This window comes from Culex quinquefasciatus, chromosome 3 (genome assembly GCF_015732765.1).
Source record: "Culex quinquefasciatus strain JHB chromosome 3, VPISU_Cqui_1.0_pri_paternal, whole genome shotgun sequence".
Classification (NCBI taxonomy): Eukaryota; Metazoa; Arthropoda; class Insecta; order Diptera; family Culicidae; genus Culex; species Culex quinquefasciatus.
The window spans coordinates 198,729,324-198,753,109 of NC_051863.1; the positions used below are offsets into that span (position 1 = coordinate 198,729,324).

The following is a 23,786-nucleotide window of genomic DNA, read 5'->3' on the forward strand; positions in this document are numbered from 1 at the left end:
TGATAGCTGAGTGGATCCCGTAATGCATTGTCCACGTGGATACTTTAAGGGGGGGAAGGTATTAGGGAGCGTTCTTTTATTACGTAACGCAGTTGGGGGGAGGGGGGTCGGAGGCCGTGTTACGCTCCATATAAAATTTTTAAAATTTGTATGGAAATTTTGTTACGAGGGGGGGGGGTCTAAAAATCCGATTTTTTGCGTTACGTAATAAAATAACGCTCCCTTAGCGATTGTCTATGCTCCATAAAAACACTTTTTGCATCAACAGTTGTCAGCAAGGGAGGTGGGTGGGTCTAGAATTTTCAAAAAAAAGTGTCTACGTGGATGTGGATAAGGTGTCATCCATTAAGTACGTCACATTAAAATCAGCCAAAATTTACTCCACCCCCCCCCCCTTGTCACGATTTCCCTATGCTTTTACAAGCAACTTCACGCTTTCTCAAAATCCCCCTCTTCCCTCAGAACGTGACGTACTTTATGGATGATGCCTAATGGACGTCCCCTTAAGAATTAAATCGAAATAATGTAATAAAATATTGCCCAATCTTGATTTGGTCCCAAAACATCAAATCAACATTCAAACAGTATTGAATTTGACTTCTATCAATTCTCAATGTATACATACATCATGATGAGTAAAATTGGCGTATACATCATTGTTTGTTTGCTTAATAAAATGGGCCCCAGAGCAGTTTTTTGAAAAATTCTTTCGTCAGGAGGTTGCTTTTAAGATTCTTTATCAGACTGTACAATAAAATTGAAAATGTCCAAAATGGCGTATACATCATATCGCCGTAAAACGGCAGACCAGTCTGGTGAACCACAGGATTGGATTTGATAGACACTTGCCACCCCACTGCCCACTCGAGTAAATAACCCCAATTACTCTCCCTCTCTGTCTTGTCCCTTGAGAGAGCCCCCAAAACATTCTCTCGTTTTCTCCTTGTTTTCCACCGATTTTCCCGAGGCGCGCAAGTCCTTATGCTCTCCTCTCTCATGCTCTCTTTGGCTCTTGTTGAGAGGCGAGAGGAAACTCATTGTTGACATGTGCAACACGCACAACAAACACGGAAAAGGATTCTCTCAACTGGCATTCGCTCTCTCCCTCTCTTTCCCTTCTCTCGTAATCAGTGCGCCAATATTTTCACAGCTTTGCACTTTCCCACCCCGAAACAGAGAGAGAGGGAATTCCACCAGTAGTGAAGAAAACTCCATCCTGTTGATATCGTGTTTTCCGCGGTCTGGCCCGAACAGTGTTGACCGACTTTTACAAGCAGTGCTAACTAGATAGATCTTTCTCTAAACTGTATTTTTCGATCAATATTTATTGCTTATTGCTTCTCGAGTGGACCAAAAAATGTCGTTCCTGAAATTGGGCTAGCCCAAAAACAAGTAAAGAAACCCGTTCTTATCGCAAAACGAGCCAATCAAAGTGCAAAAGTGTGCCACCGCGAAATGCCTCGCTACGAGCAGAGCCGGTGATAAGAGGCCAAATTGTAATTCGATTAGTATGCAACCGCCACCACCACCACCACCAACCGCCTCCTCCCCGATCGGGGCCCGACGGGTCAAAACGGACCTCCAAACGTCGGAACATGTGTTCATCCAGCAGCAGCAGCTGCAGCATAACCGGTCACGGTCCAGCTCGCCGATGGTGGTGGGACCGGTCCGACCTGGCCACCATCGGAACCACTTTGCCACTTCCGGAACCGCCAGTCCGCGCATCACAATCACCTCCTGCTGCAGTCCGAGCCCGAACCGGATTCGAAGCCACAGCTCGGGACTGCCAGCTGGAAGTTCCGCGGGAACCGTGCCGAAGAGTCCTTCCAGAGGTTCAACCCCAACTCCGGGGATGACGAGGTTTGCGGAAGCTTCTTCGAACTATTGATTTTTTTTTGCATGTTTTGTCGCAAAACTGGGTGTTTGTGGTTTTTTTTTCTTCAGTTCCGCAACGTCGTTATTGTTTGCCGAGTCGCGCAATGAAGTAAATAGAACCAGATTCAGGTTACCATACCTTCCACTTCTGCAAATATAGGTCTTCAAAGTTGAAAACGGTTGAGGTTGCGGTGTATTAGCCGGGTGATGAAATGTTGTCATGCACCGCCAAATCGGTGTGACGATGGAACGATGCTTTTCCGACCTGACCCGAGCGAAAGTGGGTGTCGGTGTTTTATGTGGTAAAAGGGGTAACGAGCACCTTTGGGAGTGATTTACGATTGTGCGGTTTGATGTAGTTTGATGTGATGTTGAGAAACGTGTTATCATGAAAATAACTGAACACATTCAAAGATGAAACCCTACATTTGAAAGATTGCTACTAAACATCTAAATGCAACTACAAGATTGACATCTACAGTTACAGTGATAGTCAATCATTGGTTTAAAGCTTAATTTGTTGTATTATTTTTTATATTTTGGGGTCCTCAACCAACAAATAGCCAAGGTACTGTGGCCGTAAGGTTATGAGTTCACCTTGTAAGCTGAAGGTGATGGGTTCGATTCCTTTCTGGCTCGGCAAATTCAGATTTCCTTCTTAGAGTAAAACTGCTCACTAGGAATGTTGACTGGTAGGGGATGGGTTATGATAAAAAATATCATTACATCCAAGGGCACACAGTTAAAAAATCACGCAAAAGAGATCATCATCAAAAAATACGTTATATTAAACCTTTCAATTTTACACCTTCCAAATTTACACAGCTTTTTGCTGTGCACTCTAACTAACATCAACCATGTCGAAACTTTCATGAAATTTATGCATGTTTTGTAACTTTATTCGACAATCTTTTTTTTCTGGATAAATATTCCCAAAATAATTTCATGTAATTTTGAATGAATTCCATCTTGATTAATTTAATATACACGTAAAATCTATTTGATATGGTTGTCTCGGATTGCTACTTTTGAAGCTGGGTGCAGCAAAAAAAATGTCAAAATCTAGACAAAATAAAACACTTACGGCTGATTATAAAACAGTTCATTCACCAGGAAGAAAAAAAAGTCATGCTTGTGCTTGAACAGCATCATACTTTGTTAATGTAAACAAAGTGGGACCATTCGAAAATCACGTTACGCATTCTCTCTATTCATCACTCAGTTTTGAAGTATTACAATTGCCAGCCCAATTTCGCAAAACGGCCTCAATTTTAAACTGTCAAAGTGGAACCAATTTACTGTTGGCCAAGAGTATTATTAGAGAGTATTGTTATCGATCATCAAAAAATTGTTTTTTATTTTTTTTTTTTTTGCAAGAATAAAAATGTGTGGTGGTGTCAGGGTTGCGAATGAGCGAGCGCTCACGGAAGGCTTGCTCGCTCCAGCTGGAGCGTGAGTTTTTATCAGGTAGCTCGTGCTCGCTCACGCTCACCGGAGCATTTTGCGCTCACGTGAGCTGGTGAGCCAAAGTAGGTAGTTGTTTTTTCCTGTTGAAGCATCTGCCTGTTTGAAACGAAGTTTCCAGAACTATCTCAGCACAGGCAGCAAAAACAAACAAGAAAGTGGTCGAACAAACAAAAGTAAGCAATGAAATGGATTTGGTCAGCGAACCGAAATTTACTTTCTATATAAAATCTAAACAATTAACAAAAAACTAAATCCATAATGTAAACATTCAATGACGTGAAGAGATGCACTGTTTGTTCACAAATCAAATCCATATTGGACCATATTGTATTGTTGTTATGTACAAAAAAACGACAATTTATGTATTTTTTTTTAAATAATCTTTTAAACAGTTACAATCATTCATGTTCAAAAATTCATATATAACTTGTAATTGAATATTTTCAGAGGTTTGGTTACGGAAGTGTTGAATAAAATCCACTTGTTGGAAAAAGAGTAAGGGTAATTCTCCGCCAACTCACACAGCAGTTGCCCCGACCCCTCTTCGATTTGCGTGAAACTTTGTCCTAAGGGGTAACTTTTGTCCCTGATCACGAATCCGAGGTCCGTTTTTTGATATCTCGTGACGGAGGGCGGTACGACCCCTTCCATTTTGAACATGCGAAAAAGAGGTGTTTTCAATAATTTGCAGCCTGAAACGGTGATGAGATAGAAATTTGGTGTCAAAGGGACTTTTATGTAAAATTAGACGCCCGATTTGATGGCGTACTCAGAATTCCAAAAAACGTATTTTTCATCGAAAAAAACACTAAAAAAGTTTTAAAAATTCTCCCATTTTCCGTTACTCGACTGTTAAAAAATTTTGGAACATGTCATTTTATGGGAAATTTAATGTACTTTTCGAATCTACATTGTCCCAGAAGGGTCATTTTTTCATTTAGAACAAAATTTTTCATTTTAAAATTTCGTGTTTTTTCTAACTTTGCAGGGTTATTTTTTAGAGTGTAACAATGTTCTACAAAGTTGTAGAGCAGACAATTACAAAAATTTTAATATATATACATAAGGGTTTTGCTTATAAACATCACAAGTTATCACGATTTTACGAAAAAAAGTTTTAAAAAAGTTGGTCGTCATCGATCATGGCCGTTCATGGTCACCCGCGACAGACACGGACGACGAAACAAAGAGAAACGCAAAAGTAACTTTTTCAAAACTTTTTTCGTAAAATCGCGATAACTTGTGATGTTTATAAGCAAACTCCTTATGTCTATATATCAAATTTTTTGTAATTGTCTGCTCTACAACTTTGTAGAACATTGTTACACTCTAAAAAATAACCCTGCAAAGTTAGAAAAACACGAAATTTTAAAATGAAAAATTTTGTTCTAAATGAAAAATGACCCTTCTGGGACAATGTAGATTCGAAAAGTACATTAAATTTCCCATAAAATGACATGTTTCAAAATTTTTACAGTCGAGTAACGGAAAATGGGAGAATTTTCAAAACTTTTTAGTGTTTTTCGATGAAAATACGTTTTTCGGAATTCTGAGTACGCCATCAAATCGGGCGTCTAATTTTACATAAAAGTCCTTTGACACCAAATTTCTATCTCATCACCGTTTCAGGCTGCAAATTATTGAAAAACACCTCTTTTTTCGCATGTTCAAAAATGGAAGGGGTCGTACCGCCCCTCCGTCACGAGATATCAAAAAACGGACCTCGGATTCGTGATCAGGGACAAAAGTTACCCCTTAGGACAAAGTTTCACGCAAATCGAAGAGGGGTCGGGGCAACTTTTCCCGATTTCGTGTGAGTTGGTAGAGAATTACCCGTAAACCTTTTTGTGGTGAAAAATATTGACAATTTATTTGATTAGAGTCAAAAGTGTTATTTCAACCATTAGCAATTTTTAGGCTAATATTTAAAAATAGTACTGTTTCAAAAATGTTACCCTATTTCCTGAAATGTCTGCCAAATAAAGACTAACCTTAAGAAATGATCAACCGTTTCTTATCACTGAATCATTTAAAGATTTAATAAACGCAATAACTTTTTTTTAATAGTAGCTCATTCTGACCCGCAATCTGGAAATGTAGTCAAAACACTGATTAGGTACATAAAACAGTTTAATGTTATATTTTAATCAACGAGGTATTAAACATTGAATCGAACTTGCCAAAGCATAAATCCTCTTGAATCAATTCATTGTTTTGTAAGTTTTTCTAATGTTTACAGGCCCTTTTATTTAGGCGTCTATACCCCTCCCCCTCACCTCTCTGCTTCAATAAGGCCTTTAAATTCTAAAATAATTATACATTCAACTGTATGTCTAAAAAATGATTTGACCCTTGCGAATCCAACCTTTTATTTTTAAACATGGTTGATGAAAATAAGCTATTCCAATTCATATATCATAAAATTTGTTCACAAAGTCATATTTCCTCAGCCCTACTGCACCTTAAGCAAAAAATCCATCTATAATTGAAAAAAAAACTTTCTCAAAAAAGTTAAATGATTAGCGACACGTCCAAAATGAGCGCTCCGTTAGCGAAATATGAGCGCGAGCGCGAGCGTGGAGCAAACGCGAGCTGAAAAAATCGGAGCAATCGTGAGCGCGGGCAAACGTGAGCTAGCTCGCGCAGTGCTCCTCCTCACGAATGAGCGAAAAGTGAGCGCTCACGAGCGCGTGAGCGCGTGAGGAACGCAACACTGGGTGGTGTGGCTTTCGCGGAAGTGGAGTTGAAGTGAAGAAATCTTATTAAGTTGCAGGCGAGATCGACATTTTTATGATTTTACATAAATGAAAGTTGTTTATGAAGTCGATGCGGTTGTAACCATCCAGAAGCTGTCTTAATTGTTAGATTCCGTTTGAAAACCTACTGATTTAGTGAAAATCTTCTCTGTTTGTTGGATCAGCTTTACCGTCATGTTTTTCGCTGGACCAGGAAGAGCTGCAGGATTCCAAAATCAGCCAGGGAATTTATTTTCGATATCGCAGAATGACACCCTCGCCGCAGTTCTTCGTCATACGTGAAAAAGAAAAACCACTTCTAACCGATCGAAACCTGAAAATACACATTATTTTCCAGCAAAAAAAATGTCAAAAACTAGACAAAATAAAACACTTACTGCTGTTTATAAAATAGCTCATTTACCAGTAAGAAAAAAGTCATGCTTGTGCTTGAACAGCATCATACTTTGTTAATGTAAACAAAGTGGGACCATTCGAAAATCACGTTACGCATTCTCTCTATTCATCACTCAGTTTTGAAGTATTACAATTGCCAGCGCAATTTTTGCAAAAGCTGAGGTTTTTTTTCAAGCAATTGAAATTTGTGTGTTATTTCTTTGATCAACAGTTTGACAAAACATATTCAAAATTACTTTTTGTGTTGATTCTAATATATTTAATGAAGGAAAGGCACCACTGATGTTATTCTTTTAAATCTTGTGGCATGTGGAATTACGGCTTCATAAATAATTTATAATAAAATAACATCAACAACATTATGATTTGTCGTTTCATACACTCTTTAACAAACAATATCAAAACAAAATTTTCATTATTAAGGGGAATGGCATGAATTTCCATCTGACGGCTTATGTTAGCATATCAGTGCTTTGACGTCCAATTACAGCATATTCATACATTTTTGACCACCCTAATCTTGATGCTGTTTCTTATAAAAGCATTTGAAATTCTAAATAACTTAATAAAATTTCAAAATATCCACTGAAAGCGTAAAAAACTCTACAACGGTTCACTTAATCAATTTTATTTTTAATCCATTTTTTCAGAAATTTCAACTTTGGTACCAAAATTATTCAACACTCTAAGCTACGGCATCTTGTTTGTTTGTTATTTTTTTAAGTTTAAATTAAATAAAACAATGCAATTTATACCAGTCTTTTTTTTGTTTTTGTTTTGCAATCATGGTTTTACAAATCATTGGAAAATTGCGGTACTGTATATCGGAGTTTTAAAAAATCAACTTATTTTTAAATCAAGCTAACTTTGTGAAATATGATTTTCAACGCAGGATAATGCATTTCAAAGCATTTTCAGTTCATTAGACTGCTAGTTCCATTAACATTTTGGAATTGAAGGATTTTTTTTGCTCCCTGTTGTTTCTAGCCGACATAAATGTCATAAATATTAAAAAAGAAATACAAAAATCAATTGTTCGAATTGGATACAAAGTCTTTAAAACTATAGTTTAAAGTATTTTTCAACTGTGACGAAAACCAAAATTCGATCAAGGAAATTGGCAAAAATGTTAAGGGTTGTTATGAGCACAGCAAGTAACGATTCGCCAATTGTGAACATTCGGGTTTTTCGTGTAACTGTAAATTATTTCAATTTATATTTACAGTTGACCTTAAAAAGGAAACACAACTTCAAATTGTTGTTTTGAGCCGTTATTCGTCATATTGAAAAAAAAATGTTTTGATAATATTAATGGACAACATTTTATGTAAGGCTACTCTTCAATTAACTAATCATTTCTTTTCTCTCTATTTTCCAGATCTCAACTACCGGCCCGCGCCACCCGGCTGCTGACCCGACGCCTCCAGAACAATGCCACCCCAACCAACTGTGGCTCGGACAGTCCTCGCTCGATGGACAGCCTGCCGCGGCGAACGGCGGCCCTTTCGGCGGCGTACAAAACGGTCACCCTGAACCAGTTCAACAACAACAACAACAACAATAACATCAACGGCAGTGGCTTCAACAGCATGACCGACTCGGCGTCGACCGTTTCCAACTCGGCCGAGGATCTCACCCTGCTGGACAAATCTCTGCGCAACTCGATGCTCCAGGACGTGGTCCACTTTAAGAAGCAACTGGTGCGGCTTCGTCGGATCTTACAGGAGGTTTGTGGGGTTCTTTTTGTTTTTGTTTGTGATTTAAAAAAATACTATATTTGTGCACTTTTTAGTAGCAAAGCACACACCCCAAACGATGCATGAGTTGCGATGCTATGTGTATAATTATTTGTCAATTATTGTTATAATTATTATATATTATGTCTTGAAAGAGGCCCACCGTGTGAATAATACCATTTACTTGTTTATTTCCATATAGGTTTATGTGCGACTTGGTTTATTTAGTTAGTTACGTTTTTTTTCTTCTCTTCTTTGTTTTATTTTCATATTTTCTTCATCCTTTCTCCCGTTCTTCCGTTCTACGTACCTGTGTCTGTGTAACCTGTTACCGTATTTTGTGTCTGCACGATATCCCAAAACAAAACTTAAAAAAATCTTAGGATGAAGAAAATTTGATGATGGTAGGTTTTTCGATAATAAATTGTAACCCCTCTTTTCTCCCTACACTGTATTAAATTTGCACCTCTCTTTTGGTCGTTGGAATTGTTTTCAAATTTACTAATCTTTACAACTGTTACAATCTTTCAATAAAAAAAAACTTCAGACCGACACTCTCAACCCATTTGAGAATAATAATGGGCAATTCTTCACAACTGCTACTGCAACAACGAACGGCACCGGAAACTTGGTGGAGGGAGCGGCCACCGGAGGAGGAGGGTTAGGAGGACCCAGCAGCGTGGACAGCAAGCAGCAGGAAAACACCCTGATCAAAGAGTCCGGCGTGGTGGCCCTGGCCCTGCTCGAGGACCAGCGCCAGGAGCTGGCGGATCTCAGAAGACAGGTGGTTTACCTTCAGGTATTTGCACGTTCGATTTTCTTGTTTATTTTTGACTATATATCCATTTTTTGAGATAGAAACAGTTAGCTCTAGACTAATTATGGTTCTCTTTTGGAAAAGTGCAAATATGATGGAACTAAACATATTTGCCAAATAAAAAAAAACAAAGCAAAGTTCCACCATGTTTGCTCAACCAGAGAAAACATGCTGCTGATTTTAAAAATGTTAAAGGCTTATAATTACACTTTGATTACCCGTTAACTTAAATTTTTGGATCAAAAAGGTAGTTGCTGTTTTGTTATGTCCCCCTTTGTTGGTTAAATCCACACTTTCTCTTTTTATTTGCCTTTCCATAATCACGTAATTTATTCTTTACAATAATCAAAATTCTGTTTTCAATCTGTTTTTTTTTTTGTTTTAATTTAATGTTTTTACGTAATAAATTTGTCGAAGAAAAAAAATTAAAAAAAATACTTTCTATAATCTAAACTTTAAACTAACATCGTTAGTCCAAACAATCCAAACAAAAATTATAAAGCAAAAATTCAAATGAAACAAGCTACGTTTATCTGTCTTTGACAGTCTGCTTTCATTTTTTCACACACAAACAAATGAGCGCAACGCAAGTCACCCACACAGTCATTTGCCTCTCACAGCCTCTCTCATCCGTGCAGAGCAAAAAAGTGAGAGAAAAAATTAAGAAAGAGCATTGACCGTCGCGTCGCGCGGCTGCTTGAGTTTCGAGCTCGGCATTCGTTCGTTTCAACTTCGTGTGCGTTCAGTCATGGTCTTTTTCATAAAAAAAAAAAACAATCATTACAAACGCGCTCATTAGGCATTCAACGAATTTTAAATTTGGGGCAATCACTGTTCGTTGATCGTTTGCTTTTTGAGCATTTGAAAAAAAATCTCATCAATGAACCATTTTGTGTGAAATCCGACTTGTCTTTATTGATTTTTAGGACTGAAAAGGTTCCTTCATTTTGAAAATATCGTTAAATAATAATTTCAAAATCTTAATTTTTACCTTATTCATTACCAAAAAATAACTTTAAAATCGTGTAAATGGCAAAACATCTTTTTTTTTCATTTATGGCAAGACAAAGTTAGGCTTCAGACTCGATTATCCGATGTTTCGATTATCCAAAGTTTGATTATCCAAAGGCGTGGGAATTCATATTTTTTACTTTCCTATTTTTAATATCAAATTCGAACTCTTCGACCCCATTTTAGTAAAATTTGAATGGTTGGTTGAAAATTGATAAAGGCATTTTTAAATATTTAATCACCGCCATTTAGCTGCCATCTTGAATTAAAGTCTTTTTAATTACATAGTGTTAATTTTAGTTTAATATTTAACTTGAAGTCAACAAACAAAAATACAACAACGAAAAAAAATGTCTGTTATCTTCGTCTTCTTTTAAACAAAAAAAGTCACTTGTTTTGAACTTCTATTGCAAAAAAATAGAATTTCAAATTTTGCCAAATAAGTCGGTGTAGTATGCCACGCTTTAATTCTATTACAGCTGATTATAATAACTAAGATACCAGAAACCAGAATAAAATCGGTATCCCACGTGATTTTTCTAATTTTTGAGTTATTAGAACCAAAACACTTCATTTATCATATAGTTCACTCGAAAATGAATTACAAAAAAAATGACCAGCCCTACTGCGTTGTGTTTACCAAAGAGTGGATTCTGAGAGCGGATCGCTTCACGGAATCTACAAGGAAGAAGGATACGTGGACATACCGTTATAACACTCCCATTATTTAGTACTAAAAGTGATACACTATTTAATCGATTTAGCTTTATATCAGAAATAGTTTGAGATTTTACAACCAAATTTGTTGCAAACACTCCTTTTTTTCAATTTATTTAATTGTCTCATTGGACCAAAATTTTATTTTTTGAATAAAATCTTAAAGTAAAAAATAATTTATATATTTTTTATTATTTTTCGCAATTATATTATTTTAAAATTGGGTTCGAGAATGTAATAATTTGAGAGTAGAACGAAAATTTCGGCAGCAATTATGTTTCAATACTCTAAGCCTGTACAGAACAAACTACACAGAATCTACAATTTTGTTAGGATTTTTTTACTTGCAGATAAATATTTTATCAATAACAAAAAAAATGGGGGGTCATTGCCTCGTATATAAGAGACGTAGTTTAATCTAGGCAGCTTTCCATGTAAACAAGTTTTAAAATATAAAAAAACATGAAATCGAAAGAAAGGCGCTTCAAAAAAAATTGAGTGTTAACAGAACACATTTTCCAAAAAAATAATTAATTAAAATTTAAATAATTTAAAATGTTGATTGTTTAGATATTAGGGGGAGTTTGAACCAATACAAGTGAAAGATTTTAAAACCTTATATTTGATTTTTCAACTTTTTTTTTAAATCATTATTATTTCCTCAAAATTTCAACTCTTTTAAATCGCTTCTCGTGACCGTTTAGCTCACCTCTCTAGAATCTCCTGAATTTTTTTTCGTTTCTATACATATATATTATAATTGTCCGCCCAAAAACCCCCCTCAATTTTTGCACCCCTTCTTACTATCATTGTCGTCCCATTCAGGGCGAGATGACCGCCAAGGATCGCACCATCCGGCAGCAGCAGAACCTGATTGAAAAGTACGAAGCCGAACGGGAGAAGGCGGCATCCGCGGGGGCGACCACCAACGGCGGAGACGCCGCGGACAAGCAGTCCACTATCGACACAATCAGCACAGCCACCCAGACTGAGAGGGTGAGTTTTAGCTTGTTTTTTGCTGATTTTTCGGAAGAGTGTCTTATGAATTGCTTTTTCTTCTTCTTTTTTTCATTCTTACAGCTGAGGCCACTGTCGTTTGGCGGACCGGAAGGATTAGCCAGGTAATTATCGTCACCTTGTTTACTCTCTTGTTTTATTTGCCACTTTGGTTTTTCGTTCATATTTTTTCTCATTTTTTCGCTCTCTCTATCGATTTTCAATTAGTTTAGATGGTTTGACCTTCGCAATGCTAAATTCTTTTGTTTTTTTTTTTCTTTTCTATTCCTAACTTGGTTGTGTCTTTTTTTCGGCTTGGTTTTCCTTTCGTATAGAGCCATTTTCTGTTACCTTCCCCGTCGATCTCTGTTTGTGGCTGACTTTTTCCCCATTCGAAGCCTCACCGACTTTGAGTGTAGCCTCGTGAGGCGGATGGCGCGAGGATTTCGCGCCATCAGTCGACGGATCTCGCGCATGACGAGTCACGTTCTTTTACTTGTGCCACCGAATTTGTTCACTCGACTGCTAACCCCTCGGACAAGTTATATCGACTGGGCCCGGGTTGGACCCCGGCTGCAACTAATCACTGTTAGATTCACTAACTTTAACGAAATCCTTTTTAACACGATCAGACTCAGAATTGCTCAAGCAAGATTTTCGTGTCTTTGCTTTTATCGACTTTTGTACGAACCGAACCACCTCCTTCAAACAGCCCTCAAACAGAAATTGATTCTTAGTTTTTGAGTGTTTTCCTTTTCGATAAATGTTGTAATCATTAACTTTCTACTAACCAAACTTCATCATCAATCTCTCAACACACATGCCGCTTGAAACTGTCTGGAACATGCTCAAACTCCTTCAAAACCCAAACAAAAAATCGCTAACCATCATCGCACCTTGTACCTTAACCAAATCCCACCACCCTCCACGAAACTCTTCTCCGGAAAACCCCCCCCGGTGCTGGAATCTGTGCACCACAAAATCAAACCCCCGCTCAAATAGGCTGCAGCTCGGACAGGTATTTCTTTGCGATGTCTTACTCTCATTCGTACTGCTGTGTGCTATCAATGTCATCTGTATCTTGCATCTGTTGCACAACCGGGGCCGGGACACGTGTCCGGCCTGGTCATCGCGATCGTGATGATGATTGGGACGGCCGCCGCCCCCGACACTCCCAAAAGTGCGACGAATGTGCGAAAATTTTCAAACATCTTTTTGCTCTCTCTGAGTAATATCCCACCAAATCATACTGATATTCTTTGTACTTTTACGCCTTCCTTGTGCTAGTCGAGCAAGGTAATTATTTCTGGGTCAAGTTGTCATCATTTTCACACGCCTTTTGTCGTTAAACTGCAAGGAATATCATCTTCATCATATCATACACTTGATTTGGGAGTTCCTCCAAGTTGATAACAATTTTTGCTAAAATCTTGTTAATTGTACTTTGCTGCCATTCTATGCACAATTGTCTCATTGTAATTTTTTTTTTTGGCGGTTTCGACTTTTGGTCACCAATTTGTAAAAAAGTGTACTTGTTCGGACAAACAGTAAAAACAAAATTTAGGTCTCTTTGAAACTTGAAATTTTTCAAGTTGATGTCAGTAAACGCTTCAGTTTCGTCATGGTATGATAGATTTGGGCTCCCTAAACACGCTCCAATCGACAGAATTCATTGTTAGTGAGTTCTCTGCGAAAGATTTTTTACCAATACCTGAAACTTACAACTTTATTAATTTGCAGGAAATTCATTAAAATTAAATTCTGTCCATTAGAGCGTGTTCAGGAAGGATAAATCTATCATACCTGACAAAACTGAAATGTTTACTGAAATCCACTTCAAAATTATCGAGTTCAGTAATTAGTGAATTTTATATACGCAACAGTTTGGTTTTGATTTACCTGTTATATAGCAGCAAGTGAATTACTAGAAGATTGATAACTCGCTAACTAGGCTTTGATAACTCGTTACATCTGGGACGATCTAGCGTACACAAGAGAACGAATAATGTGTAAATTTAATTTGCGTTTTGATAACCTTTTCAAAAATAATTCCAGAGTTTTTTTTTTTAAATAGGTCCTATAAACATATGAAGCACAATAGCTTATAGGACCTTTTAAAAAAAAACTCTAGAGTTGTTTTTAGCCCTTTCAAAGATTATCCTTGATTATAAAAATACAAAATAATTTTTAATAAAAAAAATACGAGCAGAAAAATTAACAAAGTTTTTAATTCTTAACATCGAAGCTCGGACCATTAGTTTTCAAAAAAATGAGTTGATTTGACAACAATGAGAAAACCTCATTTTTTTCTGTTTTTTACCTTCGTATCAAAAAAGTTTAAAAAAACAAAATGTAGGAAATTTTCTAAGCTCTTCCAAAGTATTATTTTCAAAAATGAACAAACAAGCTGCTACTTTTATAAATAATGTGCATTTTATCAAAACATTAATTAAACTTTTTTTATTTTCTGAAAAGATGGCGTTTTATGTCCCCTAAATAATAATAAAAAGAGTGTTTTAAGTGACAAAAAATGATTCTGAAAATCCGCAGGAATTTTGTTCCGTGTATTTTTACGGCGAAATTCCTATACATAATTACAACTGTTCCAAATATTCAAATTTCTGCAAAAGATACATTTTTTTTTTTAATTTTACTTACCGTTTTTGTATGGATAGCCGTCAAAATTGTATAAAAATTATAAAAAATCGTCATCAGGGAAACTCCCTGGCTCGATTTAGCCAAAATAAGTAACTGTACCAATTTTGAGCCAAAGCGACCTTTAACGCTTTAGCTCGTCAAAGTTTGGAAAACACTTTTCATACAAAAACCTCTTATTTAAGAGCGAGTCCACGAGCAAAGCATACCCATCTCGCATCGACCTCACCAATCTGCCTGAAATTTTCAGGGGTTGTTTGTACATATAAAAATAGCATCTGGCCAAAATATGAGCACTCTAGGTCAACGGGAAGTGGGGCAAATCGGGACACAAAGTTTAAAGGTTCAAAAACGTCAAAAATCTTAAAAAGGCTATAACTTTGGCAAAATTCAATTAAATTTCAAAATTCAAAATGCATCTGAAAGGACTCAAAAAATGCAACAAAATGCAGGATAGAGCATCCCGATTGTTTAAATCTAAAGGGAGTTATTGGCATTTTAGTGAAAAAATAGCATAATCAACATACATAAAAATGTTTATTTTGATCCATTTTAACCCTTTAAAAAATAAAAGTTAAAAAAAATTATGAGGCTGCTTTTTTCTGGTGTCATCTAGTATCCTTGGAAACGAGCTTGATTTTCAATAAATGTGAATCGAAGTTTTTTTTTATTGAAAATTCGGCTATTAGGCCGATGCAAATATTTAAAAAAGTTTTTGTCCCTCGGCCCTGGCCGAGGTCAAGGGGGCAAAAAATAAAAAATATAAAAATTTAAATAACAAGCCATAGTCTTCACATTTAAATGAAAAAGTGTTTTAAAAGGCATTTTACACTAGTTCAGTTGTTTTGCAATCATTAGTTTTCAAAAATCTAAGATCTGACAAAAGCAAAAATTGTATCGAAAAAAAAGATTTTGCATCGAAAATTTTCAAAAAATCTTAAGATTTTTTAATAAACCCAAACATGCTAAAAATGATTTTAAACGCAGAAGAATGTATTTTAATTTGATTTCAGCTGGTTGCACTTGAATTTTCATTGAAATTTTGAAGTTTATTGTAAAAATATTTTTTTTGCCCCCTGATTTTTCGGGCCAATTTTGAAGGGGGTGACAAAAACTTTTAAAAATATTTGTACCAGCCTTATGCCAAATCAAGTATTCCGAGAAAAACGCGTTTTAGTGTTTGACACCAAATCTCCGTCAAGGCAATTTCCCATAAGAGTGGCATATTAGCCGTTTGGTTTTTCGCATCGGATGCAAAATCTAAACACTATTTTAGTGAAATTCAAGTTTCAGAAGATGCATTGGAAGATCCTCTACCACCTGGTGCTAATATCTCGTTTTTGCCAAAAGTGGATATTAGCCGTTTTTTCAATGGTGGGCAGTGTTGTGTTTACTTAAAAAGGTATCTTTTTCGTGCTAGAGTTTAAAATGGTGCAAAATCTAGTACCAGAGACATAAAATTTAAAAATGAGATTTTTCGAAGAAAAAAAACTAGAATACATTCAAAAATCATATTTGGGTCCACAACAAATTTGAAATCGAAAATGATAATTTAAAAATATATCCGGAAAACATGAGAAAAAATTCTACAATTTCATTTTTTATCATTGTTTATCAAGACAGCTGGTTGCTATGGAACATCCAGTTTAAAGTTTTTTTTTTTTTGCGAAAATGATTTTTTCCCGGTGTCACCAAATAATCTCTTATTTTTCAACTCGCAATATCTTCGGAACTATTGTTTTGATCATCAATTTAAAAAACGAAATTTGTGCTCATTGCCATAAAAATAAATGTGATTTTTAATTCATTTCGGCCGATATACAGTTTATTCCGTTTATACTTGCAGGCTATCGTAACCAATAAAAAATACAAACTTTACAAAATTAACACGAATGTGATTATTTTTTCATGTTAAAATGAAAACATTTTAGCTTTATAAAGTGAATAATATTTTTTTAAATCATCATTATTGAACTAGGCCAAACTGCTTTTTCGTAGTAAAAGATTTGCAAAATTCACGATTTAGTTCAATTCGGTTGACAATGTCACGTTAGAACCATTAGAACCGCACCTTAATAAAATATTCAAGAAATCTCAAATATTACGTGACGTATAGAGAAATTTAAAAAGGGTTTTTTTTATTTTATGATGGTATTTGAATTAATAGTTGATTGAAGATTGAAATAAAATATAAAAAATGTTTAAAAATATATTTAACATTTTCACGTTTCATGACATTTTCGTTAAAAGTTAAATACTTTGCACTTTTCCTTACAAATATTGCAATTTCAAACGTAAAAAATCGCAAAGCCTACTGACGAGTGCAAAGTAGAATTCGTCAAGAAGATCAAGAACCCGATAGCGTGGAAACTTTTCAAAATTTGAACAAACATTCGAAAACACGTTGAACCGTTCATCAGTCTAATCAACGTGGTTTTTATTTTGCAACTCAATGTGATGTTCTAACTCCATTATAACTCATCGGAAGCTGTGTGTCTGCAGCGTTAAAGAAACCAAACTAACTCCCGTTTCAAAAATTTCCATTCACAGTCGCAGTGAACCGCCCTCGCCATCCCACGGTCCAGCCGTCCGCAACGGGCTCCGATCTCCAGCAACCAACCATCATCATCACCATCACCCACATCATAATGGTAACAGCTCACCAGCCGCCACTTCGCTGGCCCTGGCCACGACGACGACTCCAGCCAGCCCCCAGCGCTCGGCCGCGTTCAACCTTAAGCCAAAAACGCAAATTTCGTCCGTCTACACGCAGCTTTCTTCCATCAAGCACTCCACCCACAACGGCAGCTCAACGGCGACCAACGGCTCGACGACGACGACAATGGCCACCATGGCGCACCACAAGCGGTCCTCGCTGGGCGCATCCAATGGGAATCTGTGCAGCGCCAGCTCCGTCGTGTCGACCGCCTGCAACGGTGGCTCGTCATCGCCAAACAAAACGGTCCGCACGACTCACATTGGCAACGTGCTGACCTCGAGTAAGCTGAACCAAAATGGAAGCAACGGCGCAACGCCAAGTTCACCGCCGCCGGTCAACGGCACTAAGCTGCTCAAGACTTCGATTCGAACGCAGTCCTCGCCGCGCCATCATCCGGCCACGCCAAAGCGAACCTCCGCAATTAAACCGCCGTCGTCGTTTGGTGGAACCTTCCCCGAGGCGTCCTCCAAGTCCAAATCGGCGCCGGCCACGCCGATGGTCGAACGCGTTCCGGTTCAGATTGTGATTGATGCCGCCGTCGACGACGACAAAGAAGATACCAACAACAACGAGAATGGCCACAATGGTGGTGGTGATGATGATGCTGGGGAAGAGGGGGAACACGTGGCCGAAACGGAACTGGACGCGATACACAATAAGATCAATAGTCTTAAACTAGCAAACGGATTGACTGGATGTAATGATAGTAGCTGTAAGGAAAGTAGTTTAGTTAACTAGTTTAGTAAGAGAATGATTATTTATATATTTAAATAAATCAGCTGGAACATCTTAACACAATTAAGACCTATAAATGAATGTGATCCAATAATCTAAATTATAAACCGCTTACAAACAGATATCTACTCAAAACACACACTAAACAAGAATCACTTAAACAAAATCAGCAAAACCAACTATACTACTCACAAAACCAAACAAGTAAAAAAACGCAGCTTACAAGCAGACGCAAAACTCTAACTAACCAGTCAAGGTTGTTAACGATAAAATTATCGTTATCGTTATTTCGGTAATTTTGTCGGCGATAATGTTATCGACGAGAACGGACGATAACTCACTTTTAATATATTTCCAAAATATGTGAAATTTGCAAGCTTTCAGCGGTATATGTACTTCGGCAGGAACCGGTCAAGAAAAATTTCAAATGGGAAGCAGCGGCAGCGAAAGAATGCCAGAGAGGGTGAAGAAAAGCCCTAAGAAATCGTTCTCTCTCCTTTGTTTGTAAAGCCATTTTTTGGCCCCTTTTCTTGGGAGGTGCGTATTGGCCCGTCACTAAGATTTGTTTTCTTTATTGATAATAAAGGAAGTTTCAAAGAATTAATACTCAAAAACAATAACAAGACGTCGTATTTTTCCAAAATTCTCAAATATTCATTGTTTGCAATATGGATATCAATATTGATATTTGCAATATCAAATATCGCAATTTGTACTAAATACCGTATTTTCTCAAAAATACTAGAATCTAGAAAAAAAATTGTATAAATTTTCAAAAAATTCCGTGTTTAACCGAAAAATACTCACAATTTTATAAATCACAAAAATGTGGGTTGCAAACGAATCGAAGTTGTGTACGCATCACGTTTTTAAAGTGTTTTATTAGTAAAATACTCAAAATTTCACAAAATACCATATTTTTATGAAAATGCTCAAATTTCGATGAAAATGAACAAATGAACATTTTTAAGCATTTGCACTTCATCATTTTCTTATTTATTTAATTTTTTTGTAAATACTAAAATTTTCATAAAATATCGTGTTTGTCGAAAGTACTCAACTTTTCATAACCATGGGGAAATTTTGTATAAATGTTTACTTAATTAGAGGTTTGTTTGCAAAATACTAAAATTTCCACTAAATTCCATATTTTTCGAAAATATTCAAATTATGATAATTTGCAATAGTGGTATCAAACAAAGCAACATTTGTTAAGCATTTGAACTTTATTTTTTTTGTAAAATACTTTGTTTTTCACAAAATATCATATTTTTGGAAAGTAATCAGATTTTCATAATTTACTTAATACTTAATATTTTTACAAGATACCATATTTTCTTGAAAATACTCGAATCTAAAAAAAAAATTATATGACTTTTATATCACTTTTATAGATTTTTGTTTCTATAACTATAATTATGAATATTTAAGTTTTTTCACAAAAATCTGTATTTATGAAAATTTTAGTATTTTATGAAAAAAAAAATTCGCCTTTAATACCATATTGCAAATTTTTTTTTTTCAGTATTTTCGACAAATTACGCAATTTTGAGAAAATTTAAGTATTTAAAGCAGGCCTGCCCAACCTTTTAAGCTCAATTTTCACATTTTTGATCGTCAAAATTACAATTGCCCATTTTTTCATGGTTTGTTCGATGGAATTGGTTCTAAGATGACACGTGAACATAAATTTGGCAAAAGTTTGAAAAAATATTGTTGCTAGTTTATTTCTCTAAGGTTTTAGTAAGAAACGGTACGAAAATGTAGAAATGCAGATAAAAACGATTTGTATAAATATTTATTTAGGCTTTTGGAAAAGTGATGTTCACTGGTCATCTGTGAACCGATTCCATCAAACCGTGAAAAAATAAACAATTGTAATTTTAACGATCAAAATTGTGAAAATTGAGCCAAAAAGGTTGGGCAGGCCTGATTTAAAGTTTGATGTCAATATTCGCAAAAAAAGTTAAAATGCAAAAAATACATATTAAATTCGGCTTCGTTTACTTTGTTTGGAGTATTTTTGAAAAAAAATACGACCTTTTTTGAAAATTGCAAATTCTATAAATTGGAGTATTTTTGAAAAAATACAATATTTTGTGAAAAAAAAATCTGTATTTTAAAAAAATCTAAAAAAAACTAAAATTCATAAGAAAATTCTTTTCGTTTGAAACCTGTAATGCAAATTATGAAAATTTGAATATTTTTGAAAAACGGTATTTGTGAAATTTTCAGTAATTCACAAAAACAATGCTCTAATAAAGTGAAAATACATACGAAATTCCATTAGTTTGATACACAAATTTTTAAAATATGAAAATGTTAGTACTTTTCAAATATGGGTTTTTTGTGATTTTTTTTTTTTTTTGAGTGAATATTCATACTTTGAAACTTATTACATTATCAAAAAAAAAATCGTGAAAGCAGTGGTAATTTAACATGATATGGTTAAAGAGTCAATTTCAGAAGGATTTAAAAAAATGAGTTATTGTCCGTTATCATCGATAAAATTATCGCCGACGATAATTTTATCGCTTAACAACCTTGCAAACAGTCCATTTTACCCCTGCCCCCCAAAGGAAGTTTACGCGCAGCTGAGCACACTTTTTGCGACGCGCCAAAAATCGAATTTAATTTGTTACATTAAAATGCGGTGCTGAAAGACAGGATAACAACTATCGCGTGCAATTGTATTAAAGTACTTATTTCGACTTATTTTATGCAATCACTCGCTCTAAAAGAATTTTATCATTTTCCCTTACCCTTTTTTTATTGTTGCGAAATATCGTTACAGGCACTCGCAAGAAGCCACCAATTATGAATAGCGAACTTACTCAAGTGAAATGAGTTTATAAATATTTCCTTAACGAAACAAAATACCTTTGAAAATCACCTAAATTCCTTTCAATTTATTATAGGAAACAGTAAACACACTCGGATCCGGAAACATTTTCCCTGAAAGTATTTAAAATCATGTAATGGAAATCTAATAACTTAAAATTCAAAGCAAGCAAACCAAAAATTTAACAAAACATACATATTGTAACATCTGGATAAGGTACTTAACGACAGTTTGATACATTTTGAAGACAGACACACACCCACAAAAATGCAGATAAAGAAGGATCGCATAACATTGTTTAAACTTTTGGGCAGCATTCAAGTCGAGAGAGGCACGCAATTTGGCGATTTGGAAAAAAAAACAAATATATTTCAAGTACCTACACTCTAAAGAATCGAATTTCAATCGAATATCACCTCCAGAGTTCTTATCATCTCTAAAGCGGACTTCAAATTTAAACTGTCAAACCTGAGTTCCACTGGGGGGTGTCGCTCCGAGCAGCGGCCACAGACGGGTTCTTTGCCACAGGCCAGGTCCGGACAGCGGACGTCCTTGTGGCCAAAACGCCAGCAGCGTCGGCACTGAAGCGGTCGCATCCGGTAGGGTCTCGCGTACCGTCAGTACCACCAGCCCGCTGTAACGGAACGGCTCACCGTCCTCGTTCCGGTCGCGTCTATTTCCTCCTACTACTCCGGCTGGCTTGGCCGCTGCAGGGTGGCGGTAGATCTCGCTCACACCCTGAGCGGCCAACTCGTGTAGGAGCACCTCGTCGCTGAGGTGGTCAACGTCCTGACAGCGAAACACGCACCGGATCGGATGTTCCACAACCTCGACCCGGACGCCGACGTCACGCTCACCTTCGCCACTTCACGCCGCTGTCTGGGCCCCCAGCACACGACCCGCCAAACTAAATAACATTTTGTAACCAGCCCTGGGCTGACAGTACCCGTGCCCTGGTATTTTGGCCGCTAGGACCTATGCAACATCCTCCGAGGGTGAGGGGAGAACCTGAAACCAGCCTCGGGTTGACGCTCTCGCGTCCTGCTTCCTCGCCTCCTATGATCTCATCGTTTTCCAAAAGATCGGAAAATTTCTCGAAAGTTTCATGTTACCTATAAATCGGACCATAAGTTGCCGAGATATCGACATTAGAAAATAGTGGGTTGTTTGGGTGAGACTTCGAAAACACAAATTTTCCTGATTTTAAATCTTTGCATGGCAATATCTCAGCAACTATCCGTCGTATCAACAAAGTTTATAAAAGCAAAATAATTTTTTTTAAATTGGGCAAACATGGGCACTTTTTCTAAATAATGAAAAACTGCGACTATTTTCAAAAAAGTTACCTAAAAATTACTATGACTTGAAAATTTACTTTCAGATTGCAATTCGATTTTACATCGAAAAATGAAGTTGAAAATTTTTGCGACCAATATTTCGATTTTTTGAAAAAAAATAATCAGTATTGATTTAAAAATTCAATACTCGGTCAAAGATTTCTTGCCCGTTTTGGAAATTTCCGAAAAGTTGGCATTTGATGTCCCCTAAAACATACTGAGGTTTTGCAGCGCGACTGTGTTTCAAATGTAGGTGGCGCCAAAATGAGGTTACTTGCCAAAAATCGTATTCCTTTCTGCTGGATTAAAGAACAAAATCGCTCATTTCTCATGATTCCCAGCATCAATCTTATTGAAACTTATTGCAAAAGACGAGAAAATTTTTTGCTTAAAAATAATGTACATAAATTTTTGGGCGCGCAAAAATTTGTGACCTTTTTTAAAAAAAAACATGTTTTGGAACACGAAAAAATTACTTTCTCCGTATGTATCAATGAAATAAACAGTTATATAGTTGATAACAGATGTGTTAACGTATATTCAATAATTTTTATTGATTGTTGACAGACTTTCTTACCAATTTGTCCAAATTACTATCTTTTTCTAAATTTACATTTTTCGCATAGAAAAATCAAACAAATATTGGAAAGTTGTACACCAAATTGTTGGAAATAATTTTTCTCATCCGAATCCAGCATAAGTTTAATAAAAATTTTGATTTTGAAGATAAAAACTCATTTTTTCGAAAAATCATAGGTTTACGCTTTTTGTTCATAGGTGGCGACAAGTATATTTTAGCTTTGCTGCAAATTCTCAATAAGAAAATAAAAAAATAAAATATTTTTTTTTGCTGATCAAGTATTACTAATTATTACTAATTGTAGGTATGAATAAGGACTACACTGAAAAACGAATACACGGTAATTTTTTTTTTAATGATTTTTAATTTCACTTTTTGTCACTTATACTGTATTAGTGACAAAAAGTGAAATTAAAAATCATTAAAAAAAAATTACCGTGAATTCGTTTTTCAGTGTAGTCCTTATTCATACCTACAACTTTGCCGAAGACACCAATTCGATCAAAAAATTCCTTCCAAAGATACAGATTTTCGAATTTTCATTTATCATTTTTTTATGGACAGCTGCCAAATTTGTATGGAAGCTTATAGGGACAAACTAATGGTGCAAAATGGCTTCTTTGGGCATACCGAAGGCACCAAAACAGTTTCAGCAGGATTAGAAAATGCAAAAAAAAACGAATTACCGAAATCTCAGAGAATTGCTATATCTGTCTTGTGTCCAGACTTGATTATTTCACTCCGGATAATCGATGATGAAATACTGAGAAACTGCATTTGGTAATTTTAAAGACCATTTGACCAAAATTTACTAAAATGGGGTCGCAAAGATCAAATTTAATGTCAATGTGTAAGCAAATCAAAAAAAATGTTAAAACAATGAAAATCTAGGTTTTATAATTTTTGAATTTCATACTTGATTCCTGAATTGAAAATTTAAGAATTCATGAAAATATTGGGAAAAAATATGCATTTTTGAATTTATAAATTATCAAAATATTAAAATTTTGATTTCCTATTTTTTTACATTTTCATATTCTGAAATGTTTAACTATTGGAATTTGTGACAGTTATTTTATAGTTTTTTTAATTCTGCATTTTAAGATTCTTAAATTTTATAATTTCCGAACTTAAAAATTTATAATTT

General features: G+C 35.7%; 1 protein-coding gene across 12 annotated transcripts in view; it reads left to right on the forward strand.

The window, feature by feature from the left end:
• The window catches only part of LOC6031081 (bromodomain-containing protein DDB_G0270170), a 121,394-nt gene extending 103,353 nt beyond the window's left edge, over nt 1-18,041 (forward strand). For 6 of the 12 annotated variants that reach the window (XM_038259027.1, XM_038259028.1, XM_038259019.1 and 3 more), the window contains 6 exons: nt 7,873-8,221; nt 8,614-8,634; nt 8,778-9,029; nt 11,601-11,771; nt 11,856-11,896; nt 16,977-18,041. In XM_038259027.1, coding sequence (XP_038114955.1) covers nt 7,873-8,221; nt 8,614-8,634; nt 8,778-9,029; nt 11,601-11,771; nt 11,856-11,896; nt 16,977-17,883 — 1,741 coding nt within the window. In that variant the 3' untranslated portion in view covers nt 17,884-18,041. Of the gene's footprint in view, nt 1-7,872; nt 8,222-8,613; nt 8,635-8,777; nt 9,030-11,600; nt 11,772-11,855; nt 11,897-12,773; nt 12,790-13,058; nt 13,068-16,976 lie in introns of all 12 variants that reach the window. The other 6 variants (XM_038259029.1, XM_038259030.1, XM_038259031.1 and 3 more) reach the window with 6 other exon arrangements.
• Nucleotides 18,042-23,786: the final 5,745 nt, after the last annotated feature.